This window comes from Acomys russatus, chromosome 22 (genome assembly GCF_903995435.1).
Source record: "Acomys russatus chromosome 22, mAcoRus1.1, whole genome shotgun sequence".
NCBI lineage: Eukaryota > Metazoa > Chordata > Mammalia > Rodentia > Muridae > Acomys > Acomys russatus.
In genome coordinates, this window is record NC_067158.1 from 29,608,600 (window position 1) to 29,621,891 (window position 13,292).

At 49.1% G+C, this 13,292-nt stretch overlaps 1 protein-coding gene across 1 annotated transcript in view; it reads left to right on the top strand.

The window, feature by feature from the left end:
- Positions 1–12,334, top strand: part of Stx18 (syntaxin 18) — a 90,329-nt gene extending 77,995 nt beyond the window's left edge. The window contains exons 7-11 of the mRNA XM_051165288.1: positions 1,254–1,342; positions 7,935–7,993; positions 9,120–9,189; positions 11,268–11,348; positions 12,089–12,334. Coding sequence (XP_051021245.1) covers positions 1,254–1,342; positions 7,935–7,993; positions 9,120–9,189; positions 11,268–11,348; positions 12,089–12,184 — 395 coding nt within the window. The 3' untranslated portion in view covers positions 12,185–12,334. The remainder of the gene's footprint in view (positions 1–1,253; positions 1,343–7,934; positions 7,994–9,119; positions 9,190–11,267; positions 11,349–12,088) is intronic.
- The last annotated feature ends 958 nt before the right edge of the window (positions 12,335–13,292 follow it).

Here is a 13,292-nt window from a genome sequence, read left to right on the forward strand (position 1 = left end):
AGGAAGAAGTAGCCTGAGCAAATGAGTCAGCCCCTAAAAAGAAAAGGAGACGCTTAGAAAGTTCTAGATGGAAGGGATAGTTAAACAAGAAAAACCCTCAGGCCAGAAAGGATGGAGGCCTGTGGAGTGTAGTCACTAAGCCCCTGGGCTCATGGAGGAGCATACATTGTAGGAAGTAGGGTTGCAGAGGCTGCCTGGGCCAGACCACAGAAGGCCTGGGATGCAGGTGGCCTTCTGAATCTGAGCAGTTGGCTCAGTTTGCTGTGAGCGCTGGGTTGAGTCCTGAGGCCCAGGTCAGGAGGGCTTCGGGTGGCATACAGTTGAATCACCTGTAGAGCAGAGAACTTCTCCATCCTGATGCAGCTAATTCATGCTTGGACCTGTTATGATGGGGTTTATGTTTCTGAGTTTGTCTTTTGTATCCAAAGAGGAAATGGAAGAAACATCTGAAATAAGGACCATCCTAAAGCCAAATAGGAGACAGAGGTCACAGGGATGTGAGTGTGATGGGTGAAAGCACCCAGAATGTTCCTCAGAACAGTGCCACTCTGCCTGAGCATGCTTTGTGCTATGGCTGTCTTTTCATGTCTGTAGCTCTGTTTCACCTGCACTGAGGTGCAGGTGACTGTTTGGGAAGATATGTTTCTAATAGTAGCCATACTTTTCATGCAGAGTGGACCTGATCTGCCTTCTCTAGACTCTGCTGTTTTAATGTGATTTCCCAATCAAACCCCTGAACTCTCACCACCCCACAGGGCTGAGCTAAAAAGAAAATTGATTTGGGCTGAAGAGAAAGGAGAAAGATGCAGTATTTGCCTTTGAGTCCCTGGCAAAACAGTGATGGGTCCCAGGGACACTAAGACACACAGAACTAGAATCACCTTTGGAGACAGACTTGTCACAGTCTCCACTGAACAGTCCTTCCCTCCCACCAGCCAGCTCTACTTCCCTGTACAGCCTACACCATCATGCTGGGCAACAGTTCGTTGTAGGCACCTGTGCTATTGAGGGGCCATTGTGTGCTTGCCTTGCATGAACAAAAGGTTTTCTAGATTAAAATGTTCATGTTCTAGGATACATGGTTGTGTGGGCTGGACATGCTGCTGCTGCTGCACATTAGCTAACTGTTCAATATGGAGCACGCTACAGAACTCTACTCCTTTTGCTGTCCTCATGTGCCTGTTTCCTCAGCTGCCTATTCTGAATAGCTGGCTTCTAACCCTTGTCCACTTTACTGTCTTGTTTCTTAACAGAGAAGCCTTTGGCTGAATCACAGCCTGAACTGGGAAGCTGGGGCGATGGCAAGAGTGAAGATGAGCTGTCTCCAGAAGAGATACAGATGGTAATGCTAACTGCTTCCTTTCAGCTGCCGGCCTTGAGACTTTGAGTGAGTGGGAGGCTGTGCAAATGTCCTTTCCCTGATTTGATACTGAGCTTTAAAAGTATAAACACATTTTATATGTACTGACCCATTCACTATCCTACTTCTCGTAGGCTAGTCATGATTTCAGTGAATAATAGCATAGTTCAAACAGAAGCTGGCAGCCGGGCGTGGTGGCGCACGCCTTTAATCCCAGCACTCAGGAGGCAGAGGCAGGTAGATTGCTGTGAGTTCGACGCCAACCTGGTCTACAAAGCGAGTCCAGGACAGCCAAAGCTGTTACACAGAGAAACCCTGTCTTGAAAAAATAAAAAAAAACAGAAGTTGACTTGGATGGTCTTGCTAAGTGTCTTCACCAGTAGGCATCCAGATTAAACGAGTCTTTTATATTTTCCAAGATGGTGCTTATACTCTGTGGAGGCTCTGGTGTCATTGAAATGAGAGAAAAGGACAGTGATGACTAAAGGATGGCAGGTGATGACCTCCTCCTAGTGACCTGCCCCCTGTGTTAAGTGCTATCATTTGTTATCTCTGGTTTCAGGGGACAAAGTTTTGGTGATAGCTTCTGAAATGGCAGCCTCCTGGCTATGCAGCCATTGACAGCGAGCATTTTTGGACTCATCTCCCTGGATCTTCTCCAGGCCTGCAGTATTTACCACCTCCTCTTGTCTTTAGCAAAGGGCAGGAAAGTAAGGCCTTGCCAGCAATCCTCTGCTGATAAGAGTGGATCTGGGTTCCCAGCCTCTGAAGATAAGAGTGTTTTGAACAGTGGCAAACAGAAGCCCTCCTATCTAGTAATAATGGGGTCTGGCCCTGGCTTAGCCCACGGCCCTTCAGGAAGCTGTTTGAGATGCTGGCCATTCCCCCAGAAGAGCCTTTTCAGCCCACTCCTGTCTGACTCCTATCATGTCTCCACAGTAGCTTCTTGGAGTCCGCTCTGACCAGCAGCTGCTCCGGTGCCCCACTTTATTCTGTCCCCTTCTACTATGCTAGCACCATGTGAGCAGACTCTTGGCTCACTGTCTTTGCCTTAGTCCCAGGCCAGTGATTGGGAGTAGCTGCTAAGTGGGTAAGTGACTGCTGAGTGTAGCATAAATGCTACAGGGTCTTGTGAATGGTACAGAAAGCCTGTCCACATGCTTGCTTCCTCTACATCAGCTGCCTGGCCCGGATGACAAGCTCAGAGCCTCTGATTCTCCAGATTCTCTGCTCGTCCTTACTTGAAACAAAAGGCTGAAACAGAAAGTAGCATAAACAGGTGAAAACCAACATGTGGGAAGCCCAAGGAGCCACTGCCTAAGGCTACAAAAAGGGCTGTGGCCTCACAGTCACCTTTATCCACACCTGTCTTCATCTGGAACCTCTGTGCCTTCCCACTGCTCTCAAAGGGCAGTAAGGCTGCCTCCCAGGGCAGGTATGATGGAGAGCTAGCCCTTGAAGGACAGATGTTAGAGGACCAGACACTTGGGATGTTTCTGACTGCATTCCCTTCTGATAACTAATAATGACAGGAGTGTCTTAAGATCATGCTATTTGTCATCAGTTTATAAATTTGTTGGAAATGATAAGTTATATTGCCCTAAATGTTGCAGATTTGTTAGAGGTAATAACTGCCCAATCTCTTCATTGAGAAAGGGGATATTTGTCAAGTGTGAGCAGAATGTAAATTTGTGTTAGGCCACACTCCTTTATGTCCTATCATTCTTCATAAAGGAAATAGCCAGAATACCCACAGGGGGTTGCCAGAGGACTCTGCCTTTCTCCTGGAGCAGTCATGAGCCCTAAAGATATGTAAATCTTTGCAGGCACATGGCTTAAAAGCCACTGGAGGTGTGGAGGTAGGCCTGAGGAAGCAGGAAGCAGGGTGTCTGCCATCCCATGGCATAGTCCTTCTGAGATGATGGAGAACAAGGGCCCAGGGACCAGGCAGTCAGTGAGTCCTCTTCCTTTCACTAACTGTGTAACTTGGGAAGCAAATGAGCCTCAATGAGCATCAAGCTGCTCAGAATAGATGTCCTGTAAAACTGTGAGGAGTCATGATTGAGAGCCACTCAGCACAGCCAGGGAGGCCTGTGCATGATTCACAAGACCCACACCTGCCACACAGCTGAAGACTGTGTCAGGATGAGTCTCTCTCCCAAGACTGTTGGTGCCATCTTTCATGTCCTACTGTCCCAACCATACCATTCCCCAAAAGGCTGGCATTTTAGCCTGTAGTGTTGGTGACATATAATCAGTGTTTGCAGTGCTTTCTAGTTTCCGTTGTGTTGCTGCAGGTGGGTGCAACAGAAGGACGTTGTGAACTTTATATAACAGGCTACTTAATGTTCAGCTAATGACATTCTTATTTGGGAGCAATTGCTGAGTGTCTGACTAGCTCAATTCAAATTCAAAGAAAACGATGGGGAAGGAATACTGTTATTGGATTTATGTTGAAAAGTAGCTTAGCAAATTGTGGTCATAAATCATAATCAGTTTTGGAACGTTCCCTCAGGGTGAAATAATGAATTAAGTCCTATAGTGGCAATTTAATTCATTCTTTTAGACAAAGAAATGGTTGTGAGGTATTGCAGATGGCTACAGGGTGGTGTTTGGTGTGCACAATTACTCTCCAGGTGTACGCTATGGTACAGGAGGATGGGACCTTGAGTTAGGAGAGGCTTTATGGCAGTAGTGAAACTCAGTTGTTTTCTAATATCAAACATCAGGAAGATTGCTCTCTTTTAGGGACCACATTACTTTTATGTGCCCTATTCGTTGTACTCAAGTAAAGTCATCTTTGTTTATTGAGGTAACTTTGAAAGACATGAATGTGACCTAAGTTTGTATGAATGTGTCTATAGCAGGTGTCCTGAGCATGGAACCCAGGTAGCCAGGTGGCACAGCTTTCTAGTATAGCCCAGCACAGTGCACACATCAAGAACGTAGGTGTTGGAGAGTCTGATTCCTGAGTCCTTACCTTCTCTGGACAACTTGAGATGGGGGTGTTTCATCTTGCCTTGTTTTCTACTCAGGGGCATTGGCAGTAGGGACTTTGTAAAACTGAGCAAAGAGGTGTGGATTGAAAACAGGATTTCTGTAGAAAGATATTACTAATGGAATGTGTCCTTTAAACCAGATTAAAAGCCCTGTCACAAAGCCTAATGGGAAAGTCTACCTGACAAGTAACAGAGTAAAATGGTCAAGGGAGGTATTGCTTAGCACGCTGTGCTTGCACAAGGGCTACCCTGAGTGCTTCCACCTGTTTTGTGTTGCTTAGCCTCATCCAGGAGGGGGTATCACAGGCCCCACTGTGTGGACAGCCATGCATCCATGGTCACTTGGATCTTAAACTCTAGATCTTAGGTGATGCTGATAAACCAGCAGTGAGGGGCGCAGCTGTAATCTGAACACTTGTGTAATCTGAACTAATACATAGAGGTGTGAGCCAGCCTGGGATCCATATGAGCCTGTCTAAAAGAGAGGGCCAGCCTGGGATACAAATGAGCCTGTCTAAAAGAGAGGGCCAGCCTGGGATACGAATGAGCCTGCCTGAAAGAGAGGGCCAGCCTGGGATACAAATGAGCCTGTCTAAAAGAGAGGGCCAGCCTGGGATACGAATGAGCCTGCCTAAAAGAGAAAGGATGTTGCTGCTTGTTAGCCATTCCTCACTGTGACAAATGCCTGAGATAAGCTACCCAAGGTTTACCTGAGTGTGTGGTTGTGGTCAGTGTGTCCGATTGCCCAGAGCCTATGGTGAGGCAGCATCATGGCATAAGAGCATGTTGGGGAAGAGCTGCCCATCTCATACCTACCCCAAGGACATGCCTCTAATGACCTACTTGTGCCCTCAGCTACTTCGTTCCCATAGAAACCAATGCTTCCTTCAGCCATGTGCATTTTCAGGAGAGAATCCATATCACATAGCACACTAAGTGATAAGTACCTCTAAGCATATAAACATCCTTCTATCGTGTCGACCACAGAGACCAAGGCTTTGGTTCATCCCTATGCCTGGCCAAGTCCCTACTTATGTATGGAGGCAACATGGCCACACAGTCAGACTGGCCCTAGAAGAAACTATCTGAATTTTCCAGAGCCTGACAGAGTGAAACAGCAAAGGGCACAGCTGCCCCATTGAATTGAGGTGAAAGGGGTCTTCAGGCCTCTCTCACTCTACCTGTCTGGAGTCTGTCTCCCAGCGAGTATTCAAGTAGACAGCATACATGTGTTAAGGACCTCACTGCCTAATCCTTCTGTTCCCACTTTGGTAGCAAAGGCAAAAGGACAGCAACTGAATTACTCACCTGCCCAAAGACATACAGCTTCCAAGGCGAAGGAGCTGGGACTCCAGCTGGGACTTCATACCGCAGGGTCAAGGAAGGATAAGGCTCACAGCTGTCTACAAAGAAACCAATGGCCTTCAAGAAGCTGCTCAGTAGCTAGGGCTACCCAACCATTTTCATAAACTCTGACCAGCCTTCCATATCAGTGAGGTACATAACCAACTACTCTGCCACTCAACCTTTGGGGCAGGCTTGCCATTCAGAAAACTGCTCTGAAGCCAGTGCCAGCAAATGACCATGCCTAGTCCCTGTTAAGACTTCAGTGAGCAGTGACCTTGCTTAGGGCAGTGGTTCTTAACCTGTGGATCTTGACTCCTTTAGGGGTGGAACAGCCCTTTCACAGAGTGGCCTAAGACCATCAGAAAACAAGACATTTATGTTTCATAACAGTAGCAAAAACTAGCAACAAGATAATTTAATGGTTTGGAGTCACCACACCTTGATATAGGGGAACTGGGTTTAGGAAGTTATGTCTGTTTGTCTGTTTTTATAAGCTGTTTCATTTTAACATGCCCTATAGTGGAGGCTGCTCTCCACAGAGGCTCCTAAGCACTATGTCCACCCCTTGTCACATGGGATGGCTTGAGGCATCTGCTTCCCTTCTTTGAGTGGCCGGCTATTCCTAAGATGGCATACCGAACCCCCAGGGTCAGGGAAACCAGAACCAGAAAATGTGCCTTTGCCTGACTGCTGGAGCTGGTGTGATGCCTTCAGAAGTGACAGTCGCTAAGGCTTAGAAAGGCAGCGCAGCCCTGAACCTCATGCCTGAGCCAGAGGAAACCAGAAAGCTTTGTTCCTAGGCAACACTCCCATAATAAGTCACTCAGACTGATGGTTAATTGTGTTTAGGAATAGTTTCAAAGTATCTGAGGACAAGATTTAAAAGGTCATGATCATATTTTATCATTAGAGACAAAAAGAAAGAAAGTGCCTCCCTGGAAAACCTGAGGGAATTGGTGCATGTAAATTAGCACCTACAACTGTAGTAATTACACTTGCTCAGGAAATACTGGCCTCCTAACTCACAGCCGAGCAGACAATTGACAGCTGATGCTTTCAGACTCAAAGTGAAAGTTTTCTTCTCTCACAAGGTCTCCGTGATGCCTAATGAAAACAGCCCTTAGCAATGCTGTATCCAGTCTGCAAGGCAGCCTGCTGTGCCTCAAGTGGTCCTGCTGGGAACTGCCCCGCCCTTCCACCCTCCCAAGCACTCTCAGTTTCTGGTCTGATGAGTCTAGGGTAGAGTGAGGCCTCTTTGTGTTCTGATGAGCAGCAGGGGTTTGTTCAGGGCTCAGGGACTAAGGAAGGATGGCTCTGTGCCTTGAGAGAAGCTGGTCTCTGAACAAGTTAAGAAATGACACAGTAAAGCTGCATGCAGAGGAGTGCCAGAGAAAGTGTTCCCATCTGCTCTGTCACCCAGCCTTAACGTGGTGCCTGTGCTGGAGTCCCCAGCCAGTCAGGAGAGATCGGGGTTATGACACACATCTGTGCCCTGTGGAAATGGCAGAGGTCATTACAGAGGTGGGCAGTGCTGGATCACAGAGAGCATGTGCCTTAGGCCTCTTCTGCTGGGCCAGGTAGTGCCAATAGTGAAGCAATCCAGTGGTAGTATGTACAGTGGGTACCAAGCTCAACACTGGCAGTCATGCAGGCTGAGTTCTTTCCAGCTTCTGCTCAGGTGCATCCAGGATCTGGAGGTTACACCACAGAAAGAATTTTAGGACAGGTCAGTATGAAGTAGACTTATCCTAAGAAGGATAATGGTGCATCCCACTATGCACTAGGGCAGCCCTAGTGCTGTCTCACAAGGCTCTCAGGTTCACAGGTCTGTCCCTGTCACAGGCCAAGTAGCCTGCCAGCCTCTGCCCACAGTCTTCCCAACACCAAGTTCTCTATGTAAAAATGCTGTCCCTGGAGACAAGTGGCAGCAGTAGACTCCTCACAGAGTGTGGACACTGCTGTGCCAGCTCCCTCTGCCAAACAGCTAGCCTATGTGTCAGCTGCTCAGACACAGGAGGGACCCTGAAGCCAGAGACTACAATTGCTCTTTGGGCTACCTAGCATTTTCTTCCTAGAGTACAGTATTTTTTCAGACAGTCTTCTGGTAATGTCTTGTGCTGGCCAATGGGACTAGACTGATCCTTAGAAGGGTGGAAGGTCAAAGGTTCCTTGTGCCCCTTTCTTGAGTGCCATCTGATGTCATTCTGAGTATGTGTGCTTCTTTGCAGTTTGAGCAAGAAAATCAGCGACTCATTGGTGAAATGAACAGCTTGTTTGATGAAGTGAGGTGTGTATATAGCTAATGGCTGGATGACAGCTGCCCCAGACACTGGGGCTTTTTCCGTTTGCTTTGGCTTCTAAGCACCCACATGTAACAGGACAGGGCTGGCTGGCCCTGTGGGAGGAGACTGGCTGCTACAGCAGGCTTGTGGGTGCTGCAGCATGCAGAAAGAGCAGTTGCTAAAGACAGCTCACCCCAAATGTGGGAGCATACCCACCAGCAAGGGCTGCTTGGGTGGCTAGGCTATGAAACGCAGTAGGGGCCTTGTGAAGGGTGCGTTCTCCAGTAGTGCCTGTTTCCAGATGACCAAGCTCACACCAACTTGCCTGAAGCTTCCAGTGAACTTCAAGGGCCTGTGTTTCACAGGAGTGTTGTACTGCTGTGGAAGCAGTAGCTGAGTCTTTGCACAGCCCTATTCCATTCAGGATGTGGCCCCTCCCAGCCTGAGGACTTAATTAGCGCAGGGGTACTCTCTGGAGCTATTCCAGGGGTATTTTGTCTCAAAGGTGTCACTCTAAGGCCCCTCTGGTTATCCTAGCTCTGCATATCCCCACCTACCTTGCTGTTCCTTCCCCAAGCCTTGTTCCTTTCCTTCCATGTCTCCTGCCTGCCTTTCTCAGGAATTCTACAGGCACTCCCAGCTCCCCACATGACTCCCACCTTTCTCCTCCTGCCACTGACTAATCACCAGCTGTGCTGGAGTCATTAATTTCCAGCTTCCACTTCTAGACCCTCACAGCCCCAGCCCACCCTGCAGGTGCCCAAGCTGCAGGAAGCAGGAAAAGGGCTCCCCCAGTGTTTCATGTTGGGCAAGCACTTAGTAGCTAAACTGGGTGGGGTGGTCACAGACTGAACTGGAGCGTTTTCTTGCCATAAGGAGCTGGCTTGAGGGGAACATGTAGTGTTTTGAAGATGGTCTTAACATGGGACCGTGCCTTTTTGCTCTCCACCGTGTATGCATCACGGGGTAACTGGGCTATGCAGAAGACTTACCATGTCTGCCCAGCCCCTCCCCATCTGACATGGCTGCTTAGCCTCTTTTGCCATCACCTTAATGATTCCTTTAGGAATGTGTGCTGTTCATCTCAGAGCACCAGGGGCTAACGTGTCACCTGTTGATTCTTTTTTGAAGGCAAATCGAAGGGAAAGTCGTTGAAATTTCCAGACTCCAAGAGATATTCACCGAAAAGGTTTTACAACAGGTAAAAAGACCTGGAGGCCCAGCAGTTTTGATTTGGCTTAGAACTGACTGGAGCGCGGAGCCCTCTTCCAGAAGCATCTGAGTGGTGCAGGTTAAACGGCACCATGTTTTGTTAGCCAGTCACACCATTCAGAGGTCTCAGGCATAGCTTCCTGTAACCCCACAGCAACCCTCTGAGGTACATCTGAGGGCTGTGGTGGGGGTAGGGTTGGGGTGCTTGGAGCAGAGTGGCCCCTTTGAGCTAGAGCGTCTGGTGGCAGTTGGAGGGTGCAGTCTAGGATTGCTGGTCAGCCCCTCCACACCATCACTCCTCATCTATAGAAAGGAATGAGACTGCAGGACTGGGACTTCACAGAAGAGTGCTGCACAGTGCATCTGGAGAGCTGCTTTCCAGGCCACAGTGCCCCAGAAATTATATACAGTCTCAGCCAGCCCATGCTGCCTTTGAGAGCGGGAGCAGAATCTGATAGGGGGTAAAATTTCTCCCAGAGAGCATAGGCTTAAATCCCCCTCTCCAATCCAATTGGCTCACTCACAAAACAACTGTTCAGTGAGCATGGATAAAAAGAAGAGAAACAGATGAGAGTACAAAGTCATAAAAGTAAGATACTCTTCTCTTCAGAGAAAAGATCTACCCAAGCCAGAAGCTTGAAGGCAGGAAGCCTAGAGCCAGGCCTTGGGCAGACCCTGTGCCTAGTGGCCATGTCAGCTGCATGACAAAGGAAGCCACCAAAGAAAGCTCAGGCACAGCAGCTTGCTCTGTGGAGAGTGGGCTTGGCTGAAACACCCAGCTTTCAGGGTGATCAGGCTGCAGTCTGGATGCTCCACCCTGTGTGCTGCATCCAGTACTTCTCCTAAGCCCTATTCCTAAGTACAGCTGCTGTGCCCTACCTGGCTCATGACAGGCCTCTCAGTGACTCTGACCAAGCCAGGTAGTGCCCTATTTTAGTAACACCACACATGCCACTGTAACTACATCCTCTACATGGTACCCCACTGACACACCCTGGCTGGCCACATACAGGAAAGGGAATCAGCCTTCTACCACAGGAGGTCAGCTGTCACAGCAGTGGCTGCCCCAGGGAAGTGGAGTGCTGTATGAGGTTGGTGTCCCTCCAGAGTCCAGCCAAGGGCCTCTTGGACTGCTGAGGCCTCTAAAAGCTTATGTATGTCAGTGTCAGGGGCTGTTTATGGCAAACTCCTCAGCTCCTGCTCTGATACTCTCAACCAACATGGCACTACCCATGTGCCCTGGTCTGGTGATGTCACTGCTGGGAACTGGGTGGTTACAGCCTGCTTTCCATTCTGCAGCATTTTGCCAGACAGGGCTCCCTGAAAGCCCACACTAGGGCATGCCTCCCTTCCCCTCAGCAGGGAGACCACCAACAGTACCACATGGCTGGTGTGGTGAGGGGTCCTATAGCATGATCTCGTGAGCCAAGACCAGTACACCCCATTTCCATGTCCTTTCGGCATCTACCCAGGGCATTTGCGGCCAGCAATTCATATCTTGTTCTAACTCTTACCCTTTTAGCAGTATGCTAAAACATGCTGTTTGGGTGGCTAGTGTGTTTCAAAGCCTGTAATATTCTAGACCTTATAAAGAATGACTGGAATGCTGGAGGAGAGCCCTTGGTGGGAGTGGCCAGTCCACAATCAGCAGTTCATGTTTGTCCTTGTCACTTGATAAGTGACACATGAGGGGTAATAGGTAACAGACATTGTGGCCTGTACAGCCTGACAAGAGCCTTACCTTACATACAGGAAAGGGAATCACAGCCTCTTAGGCTCCAGTACGCAGCCTTCTACCACAGGAGGTCAGCTGCCAAAGCTGTGACTGCCCCAGAGGCCTGGGCAAACAGTCCTGCCACTCAGACTCAGTGTGACCTTCCATAAGCTAGTAAACATCTCTGAGCCATAAATTTCCCTTTGTGTTGGCTGATGCCCATCTCTCAAGTGAGGCTTCCCAGGCTGTGTAGGTACAGCCTCCAGACCTTGGAGCATGGTAACAACTACTTGCAGGATGTCTTCTTGTGGAGGAAGGAATGGCTGAGTTTACAGGATACTCTCTTTTTGCAGGAGACCGAGATTGATAACATTCACCAGTTAGTCGTGGGGGCAACTGAAAACATTAAGGAAGGCAATGAAGACATACGGGAGGTGGGTATCCAGGACTCTTGGGTCTGCTTTGGCACAGCACTGCACCCCAGCAGCTGATTCTCAGCAGTGACGTTGTCCTAGAGCATTGCAGAGTGATCAGGGCCCAGCCTGAGAGCCTCAGAAGACCGGCCGGCTCAGCTCCCACTTATTCTCAAGAGGGAGTAGTTTCCATCCCTGCAAAGATGTGTGTGTGGAGAACATCCAGGGAGGGCCAGGATAACCTGCAGCCAGGGAGGAGCCCACAGAGCACAGACCTCCTGGCTGTCCCTGTGTCACCACAGACAGGCATCACAGGGAAACCTGAGCCCTGTTTAAGATGTGGATAGGCCCTGAGGAATTGAGTCCTGGGAGGTTAGGCTCTGCCTAACAGAAAAGGATGAAAGGCCAGGCAAGCAGGATGGCTCAGTGGATAAAAGTGCTTGCTGCCAAGCAGAGCAACCTGAGTTTACTTCCTGAAATCCACATGGTACAAACAGAGAATTAGCTCTAAATGTTCCTTTTACCCTACCCCCTCATACACCATAGCATGTATTCCCTCCATCCACCATAGAAATAGATGTAATTTTTTAAATGAAATATAAGACATTTGTTCTCTGTCAGGTCTCCATGCATGGTGGCTTTTGTTCCCACTTAAGCCAGCTATCTAAGGAGAGCATGGGATTCACAGAGGTATAGGTGGGGCACCTAGGGCTTCTGAAACCAGTCCGGGGTGATGCTAACACGTGTGCTCCTCCTGCCAGGCCATCAAAAACAATGCTGGCTTCCGAGTGTGGATCCTCTTCTTTCTTGTGATGTGTTCCTTCTCCTTGCTCTTCCTCGACTGGTACGACAGCTAGCCCATGGGGGCTGCACCTACCCCTGCACTACTGCCTTGGACACACCATGTACCAGCATCTGTCTCATCTGATGTGGAGCTGTGTAAGATCCAAGGGCTGGGGAAACACAGCTCCCAAGCCAACATTTGGAATCCATCAGGACCTGAAAATGCATGAATTGCAAGTGCCCTAGGTGGTCTTCAGGGTGGGAGATAAAGAAGTCAGGAGGTGTGCTCCAGGAGAGCCTGGCAGAGGCTGAGCAGGGCAGGGATGTGGCACACCTCCTATCCCCACTACGTGCCAGGCCTCGGTCTCCTGCCTTTCCCACACCAGCTGCTTCAGGGGTGAACATGCCTAATGTTTCTAGTCATTGGTTCTTATTTCCTTGTGGCATCTAATGTGTGTTGATACATGGCCATTTTGTCATAGAAAACAATTCACATCTGCTTTGTCAAGCTAATAAATATAATTACAGCCACTTATTGCAGTCAGCGAGTCTCCAGTGAGCGCCTCTGGCTGCCACCTTGCTAGCCAGGCAGACTCTGGTGTCTTCTACTGCTCCTCTTTCCTGCCTGGCTCCCCATGTGAACAGCAAAGCCAGAGCCCAGGAGCATGTGAGGTCTGGTTTCTGCCACTGGGTCTCAAAGTCTCTGTCCCACGAAGGGTGTGGATCTGAGAAGAGCGGGCCTTCTGCCTTTGTTCCTACACACCCACTCCTCTCAAAGAGGCCATGGGGTATCTGCTGAGAACTAGACGTGTGCACACATGGCCTGGGCCCACACAATCCCTGTTGAAGCATATGAGTGTAGACGGTCCAGTGTGTGGCTTCACTCCCACAGGCTCCTTATTTGCAGAGTGACCTTGAGAAATTACATTGGGAGAATGCACAGTGGGTAAGTGGCTACTACTAGGAAACACAACGGGGCTTGCCTGCTGCACACACATGGTCCATGAGTCAGATCCCTAGCAAGACAAGCATTGGCACATGATTATTGCATTCCTCACCCCCTCCCAGCCCCCTTCAAGCGCATGACTGTGTGACACCCACACACACACCCGTGCTAAGTTGTCTTTGTTTCTGAATACTCTGACAATAAAATGTTTTGTCTCAGTAGCCCGCCTCAGGAAA